This window comes from Osmerus mordax, chromosome 9, assembly GCF_038355195.1.
Source record: "Osmerus mordax isolate fOsmMor3 chromosome 9, fOsmMor3.pri, whole genome shotgun sequence".
Classification (NCBI taxonomy): domain Eukaryota; kingdom Metazoa; phylum Chordata; class Actinopteri; order Osmeriformes; family Osmeridae; genus Osmerus; species Osmerus mordax.
Window position 1 is genome coordinate 14,051,893 of NC_090058.1, and position 24,810 is coordinate 14,076,702.

Here is a 24,810-nt window from a genome sequence, read left to right on the forward strand (position 1 = left end):
ATCAAACCCGGAACTGACTGCGGCACAAGTTCTTTAGATACAAATAGCTAGCTTGATAGATAGCTATAATGCCGTATATCACGGCGAATCTGCTATGTTTTTTGTTTTTTATTACAGCAGTCCGTCTTGGGACCGCAGCAGAGGTGTCCCTATGGAATGTGGACATCGTTTCAGTGAGTGTTTTCCCGATATGTTGTGTTTATTACCCCTGATAATATGCAGAACACTCAGGTCCATATACGGCTAGCTATGTAGCACTAACCTCAACGGCTCCGTGCCATCCAGACCACATGACATGCTCTTTCAACATCATGTTGACATCATGTTTGTGGCTGTTAATTGTCATTTCTCATGATATGCTTTGGTGGTGACTCCGAGTACAGTAATTGGATAGCTATCCCCTCACACCAGCTGTTAGTGTGCTATCATCATTACAGACTCATTTGTACTGAGTATAGCCACGTCTCTCTAAGATAGCTAACAGCGTGGTTTGCTGTATTCATGATAACAGCAAATGCCTTTAGAGACACTTGATGCGTGCATTAGGTTGCTTCATACAGGGCATTCATAGTAAGTCATGTCAAGACTCGCAGAGTACTAATGTATGACTACTATACTATACTATACTATACCCTACTTTAAGCTACTGAGCAACTGGCCACTATACTAAATGTGACTATTACAATACTTGCCTATACCATAGGCTACTACACTGTACTGCATTAGGCCTGTACTATAAGCAATCAAAACATCTGGATCTGTACATTCTATTATTAGGACCAGGACCTAGTTTTCAGGAAGACATTGTATGCCAACACAACCATCTTCATGAAGTGTGAGTACTGAAAGTCTTCATTTGATCTAAAGTATTAACTTTATATGCAGTCTATGCAGTTAACCGCTCCCTGAAATCCCTTTTGAATGAATTTCCAAATAAACAACCTAAGTAGCTCATGTTGCTATGGTTGCTGGTTTTTCTCCATCCTAGTTCAAGGAGATGTGTCGTCGTGTGACGGAAACCTCGCCTTCAACATCAGCTGGTACCTGCGCTCATCCGTGTGCTACAACGAGGTTTTCAACACTCCCGTGAGTACAGACCTCTCCTTTGTTCCCCACGCTCACAGTCACACACAAATACACTGTCACACACATCACACACACATTGTTACATACACACAGCCATGTAGTATCACACACACAGTCATACACTCAAAGCGTCATACAAACATAGTATCGAACATACACATGGCGTCACACACAGCCAGTCTTATAGCAGCCAAGTCACCTTTAAATCCTTATGATCATTTGGATGTATTCCGTGTGTGCGGATGTTGTTCCACAGACTGCATGTCCCTGTCCAGCCTCTCCCGTTGATTTCATGCATTTTCTCACCTCCCAGGACAGCAAGGCGATGAGCATGTTCGGGATGGACCACATGTTGAGGGACGGCTGGACTGGTTTTTACAGTCAAGGCTACATGTTGTTTGAAAACTGCTCTGCCCTCTTCCTGCCCAAGGTGAGTGGGATCCAGTTACAATGCATTTACGGAGACAGTTTTATCTCAAAGTGACATGCAAGTCGTGCACATAGAAAGTACAGCTGTAGATCAAGGATCGGAAGTTCATAGTTCTAATAGTATCGGTGGTTAGAGTCAAGGAATGGTCTGTATTTACCAGGCACAGTGCAGGATAACGTCATCTCAGCTACCAGGCACAGTGCAGGATAACGTCATCTCAGCTACCAGGCACAGTGCAGGATAACGTCATCTCAGCTACCAGGCATAGTGCAGGATAACCTCATCTCAGCTACCAGGCACAGTGCAGGATAACCTCATCTCAGCTACCAGGCACAGTGCAGGATAACCTCATCTTAGCTACCAGGCACAGTGCAGGATAACCACATCTCAGCTACCAGGCACAGTGCAGGATAACCTCATCTCAGCTACCAGGCATAGTGCAGGATAACCTCATCTCAGCTACCAGGCATAGTGCAGGATAACCTCATCTCAGCTACCAGGCATAGTGCAGGATAACCTCATCTCAGCTACCAGGCATAGTGCAGGATAACCTCATCTTAGCTACCAGGCACAGTGCAGGATAACCTCATCTCAGCTACCAGGCACAGTGCAGGATAACCTCATCTCAGCTACCAGGCATAGTGCAGGATAACCTCATCTCAGCTACCAGGCATAGTGCAGGATAACCTCATCTCAGCTACCAGGCACAGTGCAGGATAACCACATCTCAGCTACCAGGCACAGTGCAGGATAACCTCATCTCAGCTACCAGGCATAGTGCAGGATAACCACATCTCAGCTACCAGGCACAGTACAACAATATAATAGTTGTCTTTCCAATAACAATAGCACTAGTGTTTTCTTGAGGTTTACAGGTGATTGAGTACTACATCAAGTATGAATCATGACGTTCCTCTCTCTCTCGCTCTCTCACACAGGTGTACTACTCAGACTTCAGTCCCTACCAGGCCCTCAGCATCCCGTCGGTGAGTGCAACAGCGTCAACACAGAGGCTCTCAGGAAATAGTGGGGAATTTGCTGTTGGAAAACAGCTGTCATTTTTACTCTCACGTTGTCGTTACAGAGAGAAGATGACAGACCTTCGAATCACTCCACCCCTCAGGGTTGGTCAGAGAAGCCAGTGAGTCTGTTATCCGTGATAAAAATATTTCTACTGTTTATAGATGCCTTCCAATCCTGTAAGTATTGGGTCTGTAAAGTCAAAATTGCACACTTTAGAAATATGAAAAACATTGTAATTGGGGAGATGGATCTCTAAAAGGGCAGTTATTTTTTGTTGGTCAAACATATATGTGTTGGAATTGCCAGAAATAAAAGGTGACATTCTGTCCTTTTGTCTCACAGTAATCTTTTAATTATATTTTCATAAAGCTTCTGTGTAAAAATGTCAATTTGGACTTGACCGTCCTAGTACTTATGGAGGGCACTGCATATGGCAATTTGTTCCATTACATGGATGTGTGTTGTGTTTAAATGATGTCAACTCCCTCCCAGGAAATCGGCGCGGTGGCCAAGGCCTGGTCGGACAGCCCGTACCTGTTCATAGTGAGGGTGCAGTCCGCACCCTCAGACTCCATCAGTGGGAGATCAGGATTAGAGGAGGAGGTGGCTAACGAGCTTCCAAGAGGCTTTGCATTCACAAGTGAGAGTCCGTGTTGAATACGGGTCCTGTCCTGCACACACACACACACTCTTGCACACACAAACACTGAAATCCTCTAAATTCTATTGATAGTTAAGCAATAAATTGTCTGTGTGTTTGCAGTGACGGTGGAGATGAAAGGACCTCGTGAATACTCCTCTCCTGCTGACTGGCCTCTGATGATGGTGAGAGTTCTGTCCTACATGGTGTCTGAGCCTGTCTCTATGAGGCTGTCTGTCTAGTGGGCCTGGTGGTGAAGGTCTGTGTCTAGTGGGCCTGGTGGTGAAGGTCTGTGTCTAGTGGGCCTGGTGGTGAAGGTCTGTGTCTAGTGGGCCTGGTGGTGAAGGTCTGTGTCTAGTGGGCCTGGTGGTGAAGGTCTGTGTCTAGTGGACCTGGTGGTCAAGGTCTGTGTCTAGTGGGCCTGGTGGTGAAGGTCTGTGTCTAGTGGGCCTGGTGGTGAAGGTCTGTGTCTAGTGGGCCTGGTGGTGAAGGTCTGTGTGTCCTGGTTCTTCCACAGTTCTTCATGGTCATGTGCATCGTCTACGTGCTGTTCGGGGCCCTCTGGCTCTTCTGGTCCGCCTGCTACTGGAGGGATCTGCTGAGGATCCAGTTCTGGATCGGGGCTGTGATCATCCTGGGAATGTTGGAGAAAGCTGTGTTCTACTCTGAGTACCAGAGCATTCGCTACAGAGGAGACTTCGGTGAGTTGAGTCATGTTTGAATATTAATACCAAATAATGTACTTATTTAGCAGACACTTATATCCAAAAGAAACATACTGGGGATTTGAACTTGTGACCTCTTAATCTGCAGTTAAATGCTCTACCTATCCCCTGTATTCCTATTTCAGTTTTTTAACCGTTTAACTGTTTCTTTTCAAAGTGCAAGGAGCTGTGATTTTTGCTGAGCTTCTCTCCGCCCTGAAGAGATCCCTGGCTCGGATCCTGGTTCTCATCGTCAGTCTGGGCTATGGCATTGTCAAGTTAGTTCAACCTTGCAACACTAACACCGATTGTGTTCTTCCACTGGGGCAGACAACCACACCATAAATCTGTCTGTAATGTAAAAGCCATTGATGTATATGTTCTGAGTTTTGCTAAAGCAAAGGTATGAAGGGTGGAATTATACTGTAACAGCTCCAAAGCTGTCTTGAGAATACCTTGTGTTCTTGGGGTAGAGTTATGGTCGTGGTTGAGATTTCCTGTCGTTTGCAATGTCTCGCAAACGTCAAACCTATAGCTCACAAACTTCACGCTGGTTCATAACACTAGTTCACAAACTTCACGAAACTTTTTCACAAAGCTGGTTGAAAACCCTGGCCTGTGATTCTCTCCCACCAGGCCTCGGTTGGGGACCACGGTGCACAGGCTGGCAGCAGTGGGCCTCCTCTACCTGGTCTTCTCCTCGGTCGAGGGAGTGCTTAGGGTCACGGGCGTGAGTTCTCACTCATCATCTACAGGACCAGCTAGCTTTGGCTACTAACGTCAGTGGTGTTTATTGAGATGCGTGCTTTGGTGATTTAAGATCATTTGTTCCAGGGCTTCTATGGAACGGTGGCACTTGTGGCTAACCTCAGCCTCTCCCTCATCGACTCCTGCGTCATGTGGTGGATATCCTTTATGCATTTGTTTAGACGGCCGTTCACACATACGTGTACTAGCATTTAGCTGGTTAGGCGTCACACCCTTTCCACCTGTCCTGAGACAGTTACATTTAGTCATTTTAGTCATTTAGCAGACGCTCTTATCAGTTCCTGTGCAGTGTGTGTATCTTACTGCAGTTGTTACTGTACAGTGTGCGTGTGTGTGTTACAACAGTATGTTACCGTGCAGTGTGCGTGTGTTACGATATTCTGTAATATTATAGTACCTTGTGTTCCTTAGCTTTGGTCCACATTTTCATCAGCCTGTCCCAGACCACTCGTCTGCTGAAGCTGCGCAGGAACGTGGTGAAGCTGTCTCTGTACCAGCACTTCACCAACACACTCATCTTCTCCGTCCTGGGTGGGTAGGAGCACATTCAACTCTCTGGATTACATCAGGGTAGATTATATTCCAGATTAGCCACATTAGCATAGTGTGTATACAAGGGGTTCCCAACCCTGGTCCTCAGGGACCCCCTGTCCTGCATGTTTTAGATGCTTCCCTGCTCCAACACACCTGATTCAGATGAATGGGTCGTTATCCAGCTTTGCAGAAGCCTGCTTATGACCATTCATTTGAATCAGGTGTGTTGGAGCAGGGAAACATCTAAAACATGCAGGACGGGGGTGCTCTGAGGACCAGAGTTAGGAACCACTGGCATATACACTTTGGCATTTTAAAAGCATACATTGATAATACACAAAGATTGAAATACACGATAATCAGACAACAACAACAAACGGTGTGCAACAACAGACGGGGTTCAACATGTTGTGTACACAGGGTAAAGTGCATGGAGGGATGCTGTCTCACGTGAATGTCTGCTCTGAATGCGTGAATGTTACTTCTTTTACAGCTTCTATTATATTCATCATCTGGACAACCAAAGTTTTCAAGCTGGTGGACTGCCAAACGGTAACTGAGTTTAATCCAGGAGTCCCCAGTCTAGTGCACCTTATTCTAAAATGAGCTGGTTGTTGTGCTGATTCAGGCTAGTTATAATGGAGTTTAAAGCAATGAACTACAAGTTCTAGTTCTCTTCATCTGAGCTATACCCATGCTTTACCACTGAGCTACACCCATCCCCATGCTCTACCACTGAGCTACACCCATCCCCATGCTCTACCACTGAGCTACACCCATCCCCATGCTCTACCACTGAGCTACACCCATCCCCATGCTCTACCACTGAGCTACACCCATCTCCATGTATGTGCCTGCGTGTTGTTCCAAGGACCTGTGGGTTGAGCTGTGCTGTTCTGTCCTGCAGGGCTGGAGGGACCTGTGGGTGGACGATGCATTCTGGAGACTTCTCTTCTCCACCATCCTGCTGGTCATCATGGTGCTGCTGAGGCCCTCCGCCAACAGCCAGAGGTCAGAGGGCATTCTGGCATGGGCCTTTAACCTACCTAGTGATGTGGGATGTAGGGGTGCAGCACCCATGTTTATAGCCAAAAATAAAGACGTAAAATAACATTCAGTAAGAGGAAGACAACTTTCTTTGTTTGGATATGAGTTTTTCTTAGAAAGGTTGGCAAGCACAGCGCATAGTCATGCCGCGGCGGTATATTTGATCAATGTTGTTAGTTATATTCACCACCCCCCGGTCAGTACCCCTTGTTCAGAATACATTCCCGTGGCCATGAACCTACCTAGTGTTTTACTTCCCTGTTTACCTGGAGTAAACAGGTGATTCACTGATGTTTGACCTGTCTGCCATTGTGAAGGAGTTTTCAGTGGTGGTCCATCTATGCAGTGTTTCGACTTGTTGTTTTGTGCGGCAGGTTCTCCCATTCCCCCCTCATTGATGAGGATGACGAGGAGGATGAAGCCAAGGAGCCCATGCTGAACGAAGCTTTTGGTGAGAAATATAAGACTATGACATTAACTATAACATAAAAACAAGGATGATTACCTGACAGGATAATCATATTTTTTCAGAGGGGATGAAGATGAGAGGTGCAAAACCGGACAGTAACGGTGCCCAGAAATTGCTGAGTAAAGAGGTGGGCCCGCCCACTTTCAGGACGAATGATCTCATCTGCCCTCATGAATCATGTCACACAAATCATTGATGATCAAAGGGAACTTGTCACTTGTTGTGTCATATGACAACACAGGCTGTGGATTCAAATGTACTAAATATTGAGGATGGATGAATTGTTGGATGTTTTCAGGATGAGGATCTGAAGTGGGTGGAGGAGAACATTCCTACTACAGTCGCAGATGTGTGAGTGGAAACACGTCTTTATCACTTGATCCTTTGCAGAAGTGATTCTACAGTAGCGAGGTCTTGTGATGCTGTACTGGTGTGAGACTGTATGGATGTGATTGTGTAAGTGACACACAAGTCATGATATGTGTGTCAGTTAGTCTCTCTCCCTCCTTCTCTCATCCCTTCAGAGCCCTGCCTGTTATGCTGGATGAGGAGGAGGTAAGGGCCTCTCTTTGCTCTCCCTGCTGTCCCATGGTTTACAGTCACATTTTTGTCCGTGGAAGACTCATTGCTTACACACTAAGGGAGGGAGTCAGGTGGCTGAGTGGTGAGGGAGTCGGGCTAGTAATCCGAAGGTTGCCAGTTTGATTCCCGGTCATGCCAACTGACGTTGTGTCCTTGGGCAAGGCACTTCACCCTACTTGCCTCGGGGGAATGTCCCTGTACTTACTGTAAATCACTCTGGATAAGAGCGTCTGCTACATGACTAAATGTAAATGTAATGTAATCCCTGATTTCTCATTCCAGGAAATTCTCAAGACCAAGATGGAGAGATCTAAAATGGAGTAAAAAAAAGAAGAGAACACTGGAAAGAGGGAGATTTCAGCGATTTGGGCGGCTATGAATGATTAACTGTTAAACTAAGCGCCAATGAATGAATCATGGCGATGTGGCATGTTGTAAACTCCTAGGTTCATTTTAGTTCTTCTCTTGTATGACATGGGGTGGAGTGGTAGGGAGCAGGAAGTAAGGCCTGTCGGAAGAGTGATATGTGATGTCAGTCAGGCATCCGCCGTCCCACTCCTGGCACAGTGAATTACAGAGACCGACACCTACCACGTTTAATACTCACTCACCTCACAGGCCTAGATTTATTTTCCAATTAGGTGTCACTTTTTCAGCAACTCCTTTCCTTGGCTAATATTATGCCACCTCAATGTAAACGGACTCTTGCCGCTGTCCTTGTGAAATATACTGCGGTGTGGTCAGTGTGAGCTTAATAATTTATTAGCCTATAGCTAAATTGTTTTGTATTGTCGAATGGCCACGCAGTGGGATGTTTGTTGCAGAATGTGAATACAGGTATTTATTTGTATATTCTGCGTTGTACTTGATCTGATTGTTTTGCTTTATTGCTTTTGGTTAAATTAAATTAAACATTTCTACTAAAAGCCGTTTTTGTCTTTTGATTGTTACACTTGAACGTGACTGCAGTTAAATACTTTTGCCCAACAAAGCCATGCTTGAAAGCTGTGAATGTATCCTCTTGTTCTAATTCGTCACTCGTGAGTTACTGACTTCGGTCACGTGCCTGTCAAACCTCCCCGAGTCAACTAAGATATCAACAACATTGAGGAACCAGCGAGAAGCTAGCTACAATAGCAGACACCGCATCGGAGACAGGCAAAGACATTTGAACTACCAGCGTTCAGATTTGTTTTACGCCTTTCTGATTTCCTGTGCAAACCCGACTAATACGGTTGGTCGGGAATAGCCAAGCATGGGATGACAAATGGTCCACTATTGCTGGTTGGTTTGTCGGATCTCTTAGTTTAAGCTAACGTTAGCTAACTAGCTAAGTGTCTGTACGATGCTAGTTATTGGCTAGCTCGCAAGCTAGGTGTCTTCTCAAAGTGTATCAGAGATTAGCTGTATAAACATTTCGAAAACTGTTAACAGCTGGTTTGACAAACTATGAAGTATTATTTACAGTCAACTGTGTAGAATAACAATGAAGAGCGGCGGCGAGTTCACATAGGCGTGCCTACCGCCTCCTGTTAGAAGACAACTGCTTTTCTTTTTGTAATCAAGCTGCACTAAAATAAGCAATCAATCATCAGCAATATTCCAAAATGCATGACGCTTATGAGCCTGTACCTATTCTGGAAAAACTGCCCCTACAGATCGACTGCCTCGCGGCCTGGGGTAAGTTGAAACGACCAAACATATTATATCTCTATGACATTGTTGTGAAAGGGGTGAAAGGCCCACCAAGTGGTCATTCAAGATGTGAATGTGGGCACTGAGGCCCAGCTATTTACAGGGGTGACCGTCGCAGCTGTAAACAGGTTAGGTAATGCAGTAATTACCAGCCTCATCACTTAGAAGTGTTTGGGCCGGAAGTGTTTGGGCCGGACTTGAATTCCAACATGTCACCCCTCGAGCTGTTGTGTTTGTACTAAGACACGCTGTCTCAGACTTCTGTTCTCTGTTGGACAGAGGACTGGCTTCTTGTGGGGACAAAACCAGGACACCTCCTACTCTACAGAATAAAGAAGGATGCAGGTGACTCAGGGTGCTGCTGTCTGTAAATGACTGATGACGTATCCACTACTCCCCTTCCTGCTCATGGAAGAGTAGAGCATTTCGTCATTTCCTCATACCACACTCATCCACTCTCGCCTTGCATGTACACAGAATGTCTTATTGACATTTTATTGAATTCTCTTCACCAATAGGCACAAACAGGTTCGAGGTGACGCTTGAGAAGTCCAATAAGAACTTCTCCAAGAAGATCCAGCAGGTACGATGTTGAACGAGTACCTGTGTCGTTTGAGAACGCAGTGTGACGTGTCAGTGGTTTATAAGAAATAGCCGTGGCGTGTGTGTGTGTGTTTGTGTGTAAGATGACATTATCTTCATCTGTACGCTCTCAACCACATCCCGCTCTCCTCCTCTGCAGCTTTTTGTGGTGTCACAGTACAAGATCCTCGTCAGCCTCCTAGGTACACTATACTCCCTCGTTCAGTTAGGACAGTTCAGTTCTTTTCCTGTGTTTAGCATGCAGTATATCCCCCGCCGTGTTTTCATGTGCCGAGCGTTGCTCCTCTCCTCCCCAGAGAACAACATCCACGTCCATGACCTCCTGACCTTCCAGCAGATCACTGTGGTGTCCAAGGCCAGGGGAGCGACTCTGTTTGCCTGCGACCTGCAGGTAAACCTTAGTCCTTTTGTCGCAGTGGCTCACCGGTTAAGTGTGCATACCACGTAGGCTAAGGCCTTACATATCTCTGCCCCTCTATCCATAACCTCCATCTCTGTCCTCTATCTACTCTAGCTCTAACTTCTATGTCTAACCTCCATCTCTAAACTTTATCTCTGTACTCTATCTTGGTCCTCTCTCTGTCCTCTATCTCTGTCTTCTCTCTGTCCTCTAGCTCTACCCTCTATCTCTTTCCTCTATCTCTTTCCTCTCTCTTTCCTCTAGCTCTATCCTCTATATCTTTCCTCTATCTCTGTCCTCTATATCTGTCCTCTTGCTCTACCCTCTATCTCTGTCCTCTATCTCTGTCCTCTAGCTCTATCCTCTAGCTCTATCCTCTATGTCTCTCAGTCCTCTATCTCTGTCCTCTATATCTGTCCTCTTGCTCTACCCTCTATCTCTGTCCTCTATCTCTGTCCTCTATCTCTGTCCTCTAGCTCTATCCTCTAGTTATATCCTCTATGTCTATCTCTGTCCTCTCTCTGTTCTCTATCTCTGTCCTCTATCTCTGTCCTCTATCTCTGTCTTCTCTCTGTCCTCTATCTCTGTCCTCTATCTCTACCGTCTATCTGTAATTGATCTGTTCTTGTGTGGTTTGCAGCAGTCCAGCTCGGGCGAGGCCAAACTGAGGATGTGTGTAGCAGTGAAGAAGAAGCTGCAGCTGTACTACTGGAAGGACAGGGAGTTCCATGAGCTGCAGGTGAAAGAGGGGGCTGGGCTGGGGCTGGGCTGGGGCAGGGGCTAGGGCAGGGGCTAGGGCAGGGGCTAGGGCAGGGGCTGGGGCTGTCGGGCAAAGACACATGGACGAGGGCAGAGTGGACTAAAGCAAAGAGGACCAGAATAAAGTTTAGTATTTGTAACAGTGCTTTCTTTGCCTGTGTCTCAGGGGGATTTTGCCGCCCCGGACATCCCCAAGTCCATGGCGTGGTGTGAGAGCTCTATCTGTGTGGGCTTCAAGAGGGACTACTACCTGATACGGGTGAGGAGGACATTCATCTACTCAGCCACTCTCATCCACACTCATCTACTCTTGTCCACACTCGTGTACACTCATCCACATTCATGTACACTCATCCACACTCATTTACTCATCCACACTCGCCCAGCATGTTCACAGAATGTTTATTCTGTGGACGTGATCAGTAGTGTTCAGTTCTCGCATACTATACTGAATGTGAGCCCAGGACTACACTGTAATAACGAGCGTCTGCTAACAGACTACAGTGCATGATCGTCCGTGTCCTGTGTTGTCAGATGGACGGGCGAGGCTCCATCAAGGAGCTCTTCCCCACCGGCAAGCAGCTGGAGGCTCTGGTCGCCCCACTGGCTGATGGGAAGGTGGCGGTGGGCCAGGATGACCTCACGGTGGTGTTGAACGAGGATGGGGTCTGCACCCAGAAGTGCGCCCTCAGCTGGACAGACATCCCCATTGCCATGGGTAAAGACTGGGGAAATGATTGTCAGTCTAGGTTCCTCCCATAATGCATTGCCAGGTGTGACTGGGATCTTGGGGAATGTTGTCACACAGTTTTTTTTGCTGTGAGTAACGCAAGGTGCTTGGTTTCGTGAGTAACGCCCTCTTTCCATATACAGGCACTGTGTTAAACACAGGAACTTGACCTCCCCTCTCCACACGCACACATGCACACTTGCTCACTCTCACACACACATGTTAAGTGTAATGTCAATATTTTCCCCAGGCAGAGTGGGCCCCAAGAGACCACGAAACATGCCCAGTTTTCCAATGACCTTTGGTGACAAAGAAAATGCAAAGTTAGGCCCCCTTTTTTCTTATAGGCCCCTTTCATTCACATTGGAATTCAGAAATGACTGCATGGAAGGGGAAATGAAGCCTGAAAGCCTTCAGGTTTCAAAAAGGTTTCCAATTTCCTCTTTGTGATAAACGCCGACATAGGTTGTGGCTTTGACTGGAGTCAGGGCAGGATGAGGTGCAGCCAGCCTCAAACCCTCCTCTCCTGTCATCCACGTCCCTGCCGTCATGGCAGCCTGGTGGAGCAGCCAGCCAGCCCAGGGCCTCCTCCCAGGCCTGTCTAGATAGCTGGCTCCAGCTGGATTTCCTGCCCCAGAAGCCTAGATGTCTAATCCCCCTCTCTCTCCCTCCCGACCCCAGAGCACCAGCCCCCCTACATCATCGCAGTCCTGCCCCGCTACGTGGAGATCCGGACCTTCGAGCCTCGCTTGCTGGTCCAGAGTGTGGAGCTCCAGAGACCTCGCTTCATCACCTCCGCTGGGTGAGACATCCCTCTGATTGGCCACCAGTCAGCCTTTAACATGTCCGATCTCTTGTGTGTTTGTTTGAGAGGACCCAGCAGTGCACAATCACACGTTTTTAGAACCTAACCAATCAAAAAATACCAACCAATAAAATTATGCAACAATCATATCTGGTCAAGTAAAAGTATAATCTGACTATTTGTTACCCTGCTTAAGCAGTGAGGTAGCAGGGAAAAGGCCACAATAACTACTAGGTTGTGCTGGGATAACCATTGGATATTTGCCATTTGCCTTTTATGCTTCGTTTTATCACAACAAACATTCTTCTCTCTCTCTCCTCTCCCCTGCTCGTTCCCAGGCCCAACATTGTGTATGTTGCCAGTAACCATTTTGTGTGGCGACTGGTGCCCGTGTCCATCGCCAGCCAGATCAAACAGCTGCTGCAGGACAAGCAGTTTGAGCTGGCGCTGCAGCTGGCGGTGAGATAACCAGCCCAAACACAGCACCAAACACAGCCCTACACACAACCCCAAACACAGCCCTACACACAACCCCAAACACAGCCCTACACACAACCCCAAACACAGCCCAAACACAGCACCAAACACAGCCCTACACACAACCCCAAACACAGCCCTACACACAACCCCAAACACAGCCCAAACACAGCACCAAACACAGTCCTACACACAACCCCAAACACAGCCCTACACACAACCCCAAACACAGCCCTACACACAACCCCAAACACAGCCCTACACACAGCACCAAACACAGCCCTACACACAACCCCAAACACAGCCCTACACACAACCCCAAACACAGCCCTACACAGCCCTACACACAGCCCTACACACAACCCCAAACACAGCCCTACACACAACCCCAAACACAGCCCTACACAGCCCTACACACATCACCAAACACAACTCCAAACACAGCCCTACACACAGCACCAAACACAGCCCTACACATAGCCCCATACACAACCCCATACACAACCCCAAACACAGCAACTAACACGGGAAAGTGTTACGTCACTGGGCTTTAGACAGTTATTTACATTTTATTGGCTTTGGACACACTCTTGTCCAAAGCGACATAGACAAACTGCAGATGGAGTAAAGCAGAAAATCATGGATCTAATAACAAAATGACCAATTTAATCAGTATTTCAGTGGTTTGTGCCAAGGAACTGTGTGCATTTTAACCAGACACAGTTGTGGTTTATCTCAGAATAAAAAATATAAAGCAGAACCTTTATATTTGATCTTCAAGCTTCATCTGGGCAGAAGGGACACGGTACCTCCTCATTTCTGCTCCGTCCAGCCTCCTCCAGGCCTTTCCTAGCAGGAGGAAACAGCTTTGTAGTGGCTTTTCCATGCCAGAAGGCTGTGGAGAGTGGAACCAGACTGGAGGTGTTGTCTTGGTCTAACCCAGTGTGTGTGTCTCCCAGAAGATGAAGGATGACTCGGATGGAGACAAGCGCCAGCAGATCCACCACATCCAGAACCTGTATGCCTTCAACCTGTTCTGCCAGAGGAGGTTTGATGACTCCATGCAGGTGTTTGCCAAGCTTGGCACAGGTGAGCTAGCTTTTTGTTCTGTGTGAGCTAAGAACTTGATTGTAATTATTCAAATGACCTTCATAGAAGTTGATTGTAATGGTTCTAATATACCTTCAATCAGCTTTGGTTTAATGGTGTTCTTTAACCTTGATTATAATGGCCTTTATAGACTTGATTGTAATGGGGTCTATAGACCTTGAGATGACTTATGGTGGTATTAATGGTGAGTGTTCCTGGTTCCCAGACCCGACCCATGTGATTGGGCTGTACCCAGATCTGCTCCCCTCTGACTACCGGAAGCAGCTGCACTACCCCAACCCTCTACCCACCCTGTCTGGAGCAGAGCTGGAGAAGGCCCACCTGGCTCTCATTGACTACCTCACCCAGGTTAGTGACAGTGAGCGAGAGAGCGAGAGAGAGAGAGACCTGTCTTACAACATAATGAGTGCACGAATGTCTCGGTTCATGTTGGACTGTGACACCCCCCCCCCCCCCGCGAGAAGTTCTGCTGATGGAACTGTCCGTGCTTGCAGAAACGCAGCCACCTGGTGAAGCAGCTGAACGACTCGGACCCCTCCACCCCCTCCCCCCTCATGGAGGGAACCCCCACCATCAAGAGCCGGAAGAAGCTGCTGCAGATCATAGACACCACCCTGCTGAAGTGCTACCTGCATGTAAGACCTCCTACCTGCCCTGTCAAATCCTAACCCTCCATGGAACACCTCTCTACTGATGATTATGATGATGATGATGATGAGGTGATGATGATAATGGGGGGGGGGGGGGGGTAACAGGGATGATGATGATGATGATGATAATGGGGGGGGGGTAACAGGGATGATGATGATGATAATGACGAGCGTGATGGAGATTGTGAGGAGGAGGATGATGGGGATGATAATGATGGCGATGATGATACTGATGAGGGTGATGGTGATATTGAGGAAGGGGAGGAGGAGGATGATGATGATGATGAAGATGATGGAGCCGGTGTTCCCTCCAGACCAACGTGGCGCTGGTGTCTCCGCTGCTGCGCCTGGAGAACAACCACTGTCACATCGAGGAGAGCGAGTACGTGCTGAAGAAGGCCCACAAGTACAGCGAGCTCATCATCCTGTACGAGAAGAAGGGCCTGCACCAGAAAGGTACGCAGCGCCGCTCTCCTTCAGAACTCATTTGGGTTTCGGTTTTACGAGCCATCGCACAGATCGTAAATGGATGAAACCTCGGGGGAGCGATACGGCGGGGGATCCCCCCCCCCCTCCAGAGAGGTTTTGAAGCTGACGGCCCCGGCAGTAGAGCCGATCCACGCATGGAGGGTCTTTATGTATGCTGGATATGCAGCTCTTATGCTGATGCAGGCCAGCTGTGTTGTCTTGGCCGTGACGGCCGGAGGAGATGTTCGAGTTGATGTATTCATTTAGCAGATGCTTTTATCTCCAGAAATGTATGGGGGGGGGGTGGGGGGTGGGGGTGGGGGTGGGGGGGGTGGCGGACCTGGGCCCTCCTGATCTGCAGTCAAATGTTGTACCGCTGAGCTCCACCCCTCAGAGCTCCAAGCTGGGAGAGGATCTTCTGGAAGCATGCAGGCTAGGAGAGGAGTTTCTCTGGTGCTGGAGAGCAGCAACCGTCTTGACGACCGCACGTGTTGTCCTCTGAGATCATAGCTGCTTTAATGTCGTTTGGATTGTTATGTTGTGGTGCATTCTGGGTGCGTGTGTTTTTAATCAGTCCTCCACAAGCTCCTCGGGTGACGTAATGTTCCGTAATCCTGATGTTTTCCCCCTCCCTCTTACTCTCTCTTCCCCCCCTCTCTTCCTCGCGCTTTCTCCTCTCTCTGTCTCTGTCCCCCTCGCTCAGAGCTCTCTCTCTCTCCCTCACCCTCTCTCTCCCCCTTTCCCAGCGCTATCCCTACCTCTCTCTTTCTCTCAAATATCTCTCCCTCCCTCTCTTCTTTTCTCTTTCAGATCTCTCGCTCTTTTCTCGCTCTTTCCCTCCCTATGCCCCCCCCCCCCCCCCACCATGGCTCTCTCCCCCTCTCTCTCTGTCTGTCCTGTTATCTCTCTGCCTACTGCTTCTCAGACCAGCTGTTCTGGTTTGGGCAAACACCCTGGAGTGTCTGCCAGGTCCATGTTCAGTTGAACCAAGCAAACATGTATGCTGTATGACACACCAGTGTTCCATCATTCCGGAATATGCCCTGTCCTTGTTTCCTCATGTCTGTGTCTGTTCCCACACTGTGCCCTCCCCTCCCTCCCCCCTCTCCTCAGCCCTCCAGGTGTTACTAGACCAGTCCACCAAGGCCAACTCTCCACTGAAGGGTCATGAGAGGACGGTGCAGTACCTCCAGAGACTAGGTAAAGGCTACAGCTGTAATATTCTCGAAACCGCTGTACTTTACGCAAACCTGCTGTCATCTACTTCTATACTGCTGTAATCTACACTATACTCCCCTAACTGTAATCTCTCCCCTGCTCCCCTGCAGGGCTGGAGAACCTGGGCATCATCTTTGAGTTCTCCCCCTGGGTGCTGAAGATCTGCCCCGAGGACGGCCTGAAGGTGAGGGTCTGACTGGGGAGGCGTGGCTGCACATGCAGATGGAGGGATACGTGTATCGATCGATTGAGGGTTTGAACCTGCAATGTCTTCATCTGCAGTCAAATGCTCTAGCCACTAAGCTTAACCTACCACTATAGCTCAGATACAGCTGGTCCACATCTCGCTGCCCTGAACCCCCCCCCCCCCCCAGACTCAGAGCTGTGTTGTTCTCTGGCGATCAGATCTTCACGGAGGACCTGCCGGAGGTGGAGGCGCTCCCCAGGGACCGGGCGCTGGGCTTCCTGAGGGAGGGCTTCCAGGAGCTGGCCATCCCCTACCTGGAGCACATCCTGCACGAGTGGCAGGAGCAGGGGCCCCACTTCCACAATGTGCTGGTCCAGCTGTACCTGGAGAGGGTGCAGGGCCTCATGAAGCAATACCTCAACTCCCTGCCCGAGGGTACGTCCTGGGGCCCTGCCCACGTCCACACAGAACCCTAGACAAGCTAACCGCTAACGTTAGCTTGTGAAATTCTGCAATTCATTCCGATAGCCAAAGCCGGCTCCATGTTGGTGTCCATCATGGATATAGAAAAGGTAGAGACCGCGGTTTGACGGCCATTTTGGAGCAGTTCAGTTCCACTAGGAAACATGTACAGTTTGTAATGAGAAATGCATACTTCCCTGGAAAATCTACTTTTACTTTCTTAATTCTGAACCATTTTCAGGAAATTTCAATTTCTTATACGTGTAAGAAATTGAACATGAGACTGGTAACCAGTATTCCAATAAGTAACCAGTATTACGTGCAATTTCTCATCCCTCCAACATGGCAGACACATAGCGGCAACATTCGATTCCAAAAATGTTATTGTCCTCCTCATAGAGGTAGCAGCAGCCAGTGAAGTACCTACCTTTCTATTGGTGTCCAGGAGGAATTGACTTTAACAATTTACTTCAGTGGGTAATCAATCAATGTCTCGTCCTAGTGATCCTAGCTCTCGGGGGCCTCTTAAGGGCCCTCTAGGCATCTGTCAGGGGCCTGTGAAGGGTGACTGCGGTGTTCCTCGTCTGACGTCGAAGGCCTTCCTCGTTGTGTTCCTGACGTCTCGTCTGCCCTGCTGACCTGAATGTCTCTCGCCCTCCCGCTCTTCTGTCTGTTAGGAGTGCCCCCAGTGGCTGCTGGGAAGGAGGAGGGCGAGCTGGGGGAGTTCCGGAACAAGCTGCTGTGTTTTTTGGAGGTGTCCACCTTCTACGAGCCGGCCAAGCTCATCAGTGACTTCCCCTTCGATGGTGAGGATGGCTGGGTTTGGGACGGCTGGATGGATGGCAGGACCGGATGGTTGTGGCTGTGTTGTGGCTGTGTTGAGGCTGTCCCCTCCTGACTGTGTCCCTGCTGTGTCTCCAGGTCTGCTGGAGGAGAGGGCCTTGTTGCTAGGCAGGATGGGGAAACACGAACAGGCTCTCTTCATCTACGTCCACATACTGAAGGACACACACATGGCAGAGGAGTGAGCGCGCACGCACACACACCTACACACACCACACACACCACACCTACACACACACACACCTACACACACCACACACACCACACCTACACACACACCACACGCACTACACATCTACAAACCACACTCACTGACACACATACACCCACATAGCTCACACAGACAAACCACACACACACACTCTGACAAACACCTACAAACACCCTCACACACACCAACAGTTGTACCCACCCCCCCCTCTGCCCCCAATTAGCTGACTGCTGTTGATTGAAGAGATGCTCCTGTTGTAACAGGTCCTGGTGTTCTCTCCTCAGGTACTGTCACGGCCACTACGACAAGCTGACCGACGGGAACAGAGACGTGAGTCCACAACACCCCTCTCTCTCAGAACACCCCTCTCTCAGAACACCCCTCTCTCTCACAACACCCCCCTCTCTCAGAACGCCCCTCTCTCTCACAACACCCCTCTCTCTCACAACACCCCTCTCTCACAACACCCCTCTCTCTCACAACACCCCTCTCTCTCAGAACACCCCTCTCTCTCAGAACACCCCTCTTTCTCAGAACACCCCTCTCTCACAACACCCCTCTCTCTCAGAACACCCCTCTTTCTCAGAACACCCCTCTCTCTCACAACACCCCTCTCTCTCAGAACACCCCTCTCTCTCAGAACACCCCTCTCTCACAACACCCCTCTCTCTCAGAACACCCCTCTCTCTCTCAGAACACCCCTCTCTCTCAGAACACCCCTCTCTCTCAGAACACCCCTCTCTCTCAGAACACCCCTCTCTCTCACAACACCCCTCTCTCACAACACCCCTCTCTCTCAGAACACCCCTCTCTCACAACACCCCTCTCTCTCAGAACACCCCTCTCTCTCAGAACACCCCTCTCTCTCAGAACACCCCTCTCTCTCAGAACACCCCTCTCTCTCACAACACCCCTCTCTCTCACAACACCCCTCTCTCTCACAACACCCCTCTCTCTCACAATCTCCAGACAAACTCTTCACACACCTGTCACACATGTCTTCACAACGAAGACATGTTCGAACCTCACCCTTCATGGCCCCATCCAGGTACCCCCCCTCCCTCCCACACACACCTACATACGTGTGCTAACCCCAGCTGCCCCCCTCCCCCAGGTGTACCTGTCTCTGCTGCGCATGTACCTGTCCCCCCCTGACGTGCACTGCCTGGGGCCCGTCCAGATAGAGAAGAGCGAGCCCCAGCCCAACCTCCAGGCCGCCCTGCAGGTTCTGGAGCTGCACCACAGCAAGCTCAACACCACCAAGGTGAGGCCTGAACAGCCACTAGGGGGGGCGTTTAGCAGGTGCTAAACGAATAAATAGAATACTAATAACAATATATTCATTCAGCAGTCAGATGCTCTAGCACTGGGCTTTTTATTTCTGTCTCTGGTTAATTTTTAGAGTGCCTGATGTTTTTAGCTGTAGTCGGTGGATGGCTAAACCTTAGTGGTAGAGCCTTTTACTGCAGATCAAGAGGTCCCAGGTTCAAATCCCCCCTGTACCTTGCTTTGGTTACAAGCATCTGCTGAATGAATATATTGTTATTAGTATTCTATTTATTTGTTTATTATGATTTGTTTTATTGTTTGTTGGCATGCAATGCTTTAATCTCTTTGAAATGTTGCAACATAAAGAAGATTTGTGACTGGGTGCTGTGGAGTTCTGCCTCGTTCTACTGTATATCTCAGCTGAGTCAGGCTGTTTACTTTAGCTTCATATCTTACCCTGACAAACCCACCATCCCTCCACTGGTAACTGTGTTTCTATGTTATCTGAGACCTTTAGTCAGTCTTCCTGCTGGTGAAACGTAACGTGTGGTTTCTCAGGGATTCAGGGATGGTATTATGTTTGGGAGTCACCGGGAAAGTGGGTTAGAGTTCATCAGGTTTAGGACTGGTTTGATGTCCGGAGGTCAGGAGGTTCTGGGGTCAGGAGGTTCTGGGGTCAGGAGGTTCTGGGGTCAGGAGGTTCGGAGGTCAGGAGGTTCTGGGGGTTGGTGGTTCTCATCTGCTCTCCTCTATTCTCTCTCCATTGTTCTCCTCTTTCCTGCTCCTCTCGTCTTGCTCTCTTCCTCCCTGCTCTGCCCTCATTTTCTCCCTTCTTTTATACTCCTCTTTTATCCTCCTCTATTCTGCTCTCCTCTCCGCTCCTCTCTCCTGCTCCGCACTCCTTCATGGCCTTTATGTGGCTGTTCTTTCATGTCTCCTGGCCGAGCTCCCAGAGCCTGCCTTGCCAACAGCACGGGGGGAGAGGGGGGTGACACATGCAGGCATGAAGAGAGGGAAACAGTGAGCGGCACACAGATGGAGGGAGAGAGAGGACCTGAGACTCTGGGGATGCTTTTAGACCGTGAGCCTGCGAGGAGAAACAATGTGCTCTGCCGTGCCCTGTGTGCTGGTCACATGCAGAGATGCTAACATCTCTCCCTCTCTCACCCGTCTCTCACCCGTCTCTCATCTCTCTCTAATCCCTATTCCTCTCTCTCTCTCTCTCTACCTCTCTTTCTCTCTCCATCTACCCCTCCCCCTTGTTCCTCCTCCCTTGCCCTCTCCTCTCCCCAGAGACAGGACAACGATCATGTTTCCTCTATGTAATCCAGCCTGATAACATAGAACCCAGTCTTCCCCTTTCCTACCCCATGGTAACAGAACTAGTGTCCTCCAGGAGAGTAACAGACCTAGTGTCCTCCAGGAGAGTAACAGACCCAGTGTCCTCCAGGAGAGTAACAGACCTAGTGTCCTCCAGTAGAGTAACAGAACTAGTGTCCTCCAGGAGAGTAACAGACCCAGTGTCCTCCAGGAGAGTAACAGAACTAGTGTCCTCCAGGAGAGTAACAGACCTAGTGTCCTCCAGTAGAGTAACAGAACTAGTGTCCTCCAGGAGAGTAACAGACCTAGTGTCCTCCACGAGAGTAACAGACCTAGTGTCCTCCAGGAGAGTAACAGACCTAGTGTCCTCCAGTAGAGTAACAGACCTAGTGTCCTCCAGTAGAGTAACAGACCTAGTGTCCTCCAGGAGAGTAACAGACCTAGTGTCCTCCACGAGAGTAACAGACCTAGTGTCCTCCAGGAGAGTAACAGAGCTAGTCTCCTCCAGTAGACTGACTATAATACCCACGCTAGGGGCTGTCGCTGGGGCAGGTAAGGTCTGAATACTGCAACTGGTTAAACTCACTCTTTAAACACCTCCCACCCAAGGGAAGCAAGCTTCCAATGGCTAACCTAGCTGGCTAAACGAGTCTTATTGAGAGGTGGGTGACTGAGTCAGCACTACTCAGTTTGATCTCTGGAGTGGGCAAGTGAGGGAGGAAGGATACTGAGGAGTGTCGCCATGACACCTGTGACGTGTCTGTCTCCTAGGCGATCAACCTGCTGCCAGCCAACACTCAGATCCGCGAGATCGGCGTGTTCCTGGAGAGTGTGCTGGAGGACACGGCCCAGAGGAAGCGCTTCAACCAGGTCCTGAAGAGCCTGCTGCAGGCAGAGTTCCTCCGGGTGAGTCCCTCACACACACACACAGAGACCCCGCACCCACGCTTAGGATCATCGCTAGAAAAAGTATTGGGGGGACAGGGGCTATATTAATATGTCAACTAGGTCCCAGCGTCCCCAGTGTTAGACATGGCCGGTAAACGTGAGGTGTGCATGTAGGTCCAGGAGGAGCGGATATACCACCAGCAGGTCAAGTGTGTCATCACCGAGGAGAAGACCTGCCGCGTCTGCAAGAAGAAGATAGGCAACAGGTAACCCTTATCCTGCCCTCATCCCACCCTGCTACACCCTCATCCTGCCCTCATCCCACCCTGCTACACCCTCATCCCACCCTCACCCAGCCCTCTTCCCACCCTTATCCCAGCCTTCATCTAGCCCTCATCCCACCCTGCTTCACCCTCATCCCACCCTTATCCCAGCCTTCATCTAGCCCTCATCCCACCCTGCTTCACCCTCATCCCACCCTTATCCCAGCCTTCATCCAGCATGCATCCCACCCTGCTCCTGGACCTACTGAGAGCACTCCAGGACCAGGGCCATGTTGATCTATGAGTTCACTTTGTCTGCGGTACGAGGAGATGTATTTGCCTCTCTCTCTGTTGCCTAGCGCCTTCGCCCGCTATCCCAACGGCGTGGTGGTCCACTACTTCTGCTGCAAGGACCGAGCGGTCTGCCCCACCGAGCAGTGATGCCCCGCCACCTCCCGCACGGCCCCCTGGGAGATGATCCCACCTCCGTCTGCTAACACATGCTGCCCCCCTGTGGACTCCTGCTAAAGGCACTCTGCAAGATGCCAAGAGAATGTTGGAAAGTGAAGGAGTTCTAGAATGTTGGAAAGTGAAGGAGTTCTAGAATGTTGGAAAGTGAAGGAGTTCTAGAATGTTGGAAAGTGAAGGAGTTCTAGAATCTATGAAAGTAAAGGCATTCTAGAACTTTGGAACATACTGTATGGAGTTCCAGATCTTTGGTCACCTGTAGCTCTGAAGCTGTCTAAAGACAGGAGTACTGTATCTATCTGGCTGGTTCTCTGGATGGATGTGTGTGTGTGTGTGCGTGCGTGCATGCTTGTGTGTGTGTGTAAGTGTGCTTGACGGAGCAGTTGGAATGTCGGGGGTGTATCTGATGTAGTGTGATGTGCCAGGGAGAGACATTTGACATTCAAGCATGTTCCGCTGCTGGGTGAGGATACACTCTGCTCTGGAGAGAGATGTTGGACAGCTCTCGGCACCTGAGGAGAAGCACGTTCTAGCTGTTCTAGCCTTCTGACTCAGCGCTGTGGTCTCTCTCCCCCCTGCTCGCTCTCTCTCACGGTCTCCCTCACTCGTGCCATCCTAGAGACAGCTCTGTGTGCTACAAACTCGAAACAGCATCTCTTCTTAAATGCCTTGTGTGACTTTTAAGATTGCACTTAAAAGCAGTCGTTTGCGTCTCACTTTTTATGTTGACTGTTAGGTGGAATTTTGAAGGAGGGCTTTGAAACCAGACCAGTTTAACATTTAGACCACCTTTACCAGAAGTGTCTAGGCATGTTTTTGGTGTGCTTGTTATCTGATTACATGCAAGTCTCAATATACAGTTACAAAATGCTTTCCTTTTCTGGTTTAATATTTTTTATTTTATTTAATATTTTGTTTGTTTTTGTGTGTATTTTACCTTCGTCAAAGTACACATAATGAACTTGCCACAAGGTGGATATCTGAAATACAACACTTTAAAATGGGCTCCTGTATTTATTCTTAAATCATGTGCTAAACTAATATGGATAGAACAAGGCTGTCCCCTTACCGCCTGCTGCAGACAGGCTGCACACGCTCTGTCTGGACTGATTTTATTACAGATGTTGGTACCATTGTGTATATATGGACTGAGAGAATATTAATGAAAGCGTTCTAATCAAAGTTGTTTTCCTCTAAAGAGCAGATCCAACATATACTGTATGTATTCTGTATTGCTTAAATAAACATGCATTTTCACTCTGTCCATATGTGGATCGTAAGCACGTGTGCAACATTCTTCTACCCTACCTCACCTCTAGCACCTTGCCTGTCCTACGTTACCTCACCTCTACCTTACCTCACCTGTCCTAGCAAAGCTACTGTATTAATGGGCCTCTTCATTCCAAGCAGTGCAGCTTCCCTGTGGTGTGGTAATGGTCTGAGGCTAAGAAACCAGAGAGTATTCACAGTACACTGTTACTGTCTGGCTAATGGACTCACACTAAGCTGAGCCAGGCTGAGTAACAGAATCACAACAACTGCCGGGCAACCGAGTTAGTCACAGCCTCTCTCTCTCTCTGCCTCTCTGGCCCTCTCTGCCTCCCTCCCTCTCTCTTTCTCTGTCTCCCTCCCAGGCCAGTCAGCCAAATGCTGTCTACACCGGGCTCACAGTGGGACTATGACTCATCTGGCCTCTGAAACTGGACTGCCTGAGGAGATGGGATGGTAGGAGAGGAGTCAGGGTGGTAGGAGAGGAGACAGGATGGTAGGAGAGGAGTCAGGATGGTAGGAGAGGAGACAGGGTGGTAGGAGAGGAGACAGGGTGGTAGGAGAGGAGTCAGGATGGTAGGAGAGGAGACAGGATGGTAGGAGAGGAGTCAGGATGGTAGGAGAGGAGACAGGGTGGTAGGAGAGGAGACGGGATGGTAGGAGAGGAGGCCGGGTGGTAGGAGAGGAGACAGGGTGGTAGGAGAGGAGGCAGGGTGGTAGGAGAGGAGACAGGGTGGTAGGAGAGGAGACGGGATGGTAGGAGAGGAGACGGGATGGTAGGAGAGGAGACAGGGTGGTAGGAGAGGTGACAGGGTGGTAGGAGAGGACTCAGATCAAACGCACTAGATCAGCAAACGAGTAGGTTTGCTTATGGAGTGTGCTCAGTGCTGGGTCAACAGAATGTGTGCAGAGCTCAGCCATTTTAGTTGTACCCCTGTGGAAGAGCGCTTCACTGCAGATCTTGAGGTTGCAGGTTCAGATCCTCCACTGTCTCGTTTTGGAGAGGACTGTGGGCTGAATGAACACATTACAATTGTAATGTACAAGTGTGAGCCGTGAGAACACTGATTGATCTAGCATGTTCTGTGTTGTTTTAGCCCTCCACTCATGTATGTCTGCTGGAGAGCTGTAATGTCTTGGCACATCGTTGCAGTGTGGGAATGGAAAAGACGTGCATGTATGCAGAACGCTGATGCGTCAATATCCTGGAAGAACATTGATGTAATCAGAAGGTTCTCCTGGAAGAACGTTGATGTTATCATTAGGTTCTCATGGTCCACAGTTCTGGCTTCACACTGCCTGGGTGAGGAGAGATCCTTTATCCAGCCTTTTCATTCACAGCCATGTAATTCACAGCCTTTTAAACCCTGGGTCTGGCACCTGGGCCTAGAATGAAGAGTTATTGCAATATAATCTTTCTTTATTCATATTG

At 49.1% G+C, this 24,810-nt stretch overlaps 2 protein-coding genes across 4 annotated transcripts; both read left to right on the forward strand.

Annotated features, from left to right (window-relative positions):
• Window positions 1-13: 13 nt before the first annotated feature.
• Window positions 14-8,203, forward strand: LOC136949358 (transmembrane protein 87A-like). The gene is made up of 20 exons (XM_067243627.1): window positions 14-173; window positions 778-835; window positions 989-1,086; window positions 1,400-1,516; window positions 2,455-2,502; window positions 2,601-2,657; window positions 3,032-3,179; window positions 3,303-3,364; window positions 3,697-3,880; window positions 4,062-4,161; window positions 4,520-4,613; window positions 4,718-4,789; window positions 5,074-5,182; window positions 5,679-5,737; window positions 6,093-6,196; window positions 6,607-6,683; window positions 6,764-6,828; window positions 7,000-7,052; window positions 7,226-7,256; window positions 7,566-8,203. The coding sequence occupies exons 1-20, from the start codon at window positions 69-71 to the stop codon at window positions 7,605-7,607; spliced, it is 1,683 nt and encodes a 560-aa protein (XP_067099728.1). The 5' UTR covers window positions 14-68; the 3' UTR covers window positions 7,608-8,203.
• Window positions 8,204-8,405: 202 nt separating this feature from the next.
• vps39 (VPS39 subunit of HOPS complex) lies at window positions 8,406-23,373 on the forward strand. 3 transcript variants are annotated; one of them, XM_067243616.1, is made up of 24 exons: window positions 8,406-8,963; window positions 9,258-9,323; window positions 9,497-9,561; window positions 9,721-9,763; window positions 9,878-9,972; window positions 10,622-10,720; window positions 10,907-10,999; window positions 11,275-11,458; window positions 12,152-12,272; window positions 12,614-12,734; window positions 13,712-13,841; window positions 14,068-14,210; window positions 14,357-14,497; window positions 14,827-14,968; window positions 16,094-16,180; window positions 16,309-16,382; window positions 16,604-16,820; window positions 17,525-17,653; window positions 17,769-17,871; window positions 18,186-18,231; window positions 19,016-19,165; window positions 21,262-21,396; window positions 21,553-21,644; window positions 22,001-23,373. In XM_067243616.1, the coding sequence occupies exons 1-24, from the start codon at window positions 8,891-8,893 to the stop codon at window positions 22,080-22,082; spliced, it is 2,631 nt and encodes an 876-aa protein (XP_067099717.1). In that variant the 5' UTR covers window positions 8,406-8,890; the 3' UTR covers window positions 22,083-23,373. The 3 variants fall into 3 exon arrangements, with proteins under 3 accessions (XP_067099717.1, XP_067099718.1, XP_067099719.1); XM_067243617.1 differs by having other exon boundaries at window positions 13,715-13,841; XM_067243618.1 differs by having other exon boundaries at window positions 10,625-10,720.
• The last annotated feature ends 1,437 nt before the right edge of the window (window positions 23,374-24,810 follow it).

Excerpts from the sequence above, each read along its gene's own strand:
- LOC136949358 (XM_067243627.1), top strand. The coding sequence starts at position 69 with ATGCCGTATATCACGGCGAATCTGCTATGTTTTTTGTTTTTTATTACA. Across the intron at positions 1,517-2,454 it reads CTGCCCTCTTCCTGCCCAAG|GTGTACTACTCAGACTTCAG; the intron begins GTGAGTGGGATC and ends TCTCTCACACAG. Across the intron at positions 5,738-6,092 it reads AGCTGGTGGACTGCCAAACG|GGCTGGAGGGACCTGTGGGT; the intron begins GTAACTGAGTTT and ends TCTGTCCTGCAG.
- vps39 (XM_067243616.1), top strand. The coding sequence starts at position 8,891 with ATGCATGACGCTTATGAGCCTGTACCTATTCTGGAAAAACTGCCCCTA. Across the intron at positions 11,000-11,274 it reads GGGACTACTACCTGATACGG|ATGGACGGGCGAGGCTCCAT; the intron begins GTGAGGAGGACA and ends CTGTGTTGTCAG. Across the intron at positions 12,735-13,711 it reads AGCTGGCGCTGCAGCTGGCG|AAGATGAAGGATGACTCGGA; the intron begins GTGAGATAACCA and ends TGTGTCTCCCAG.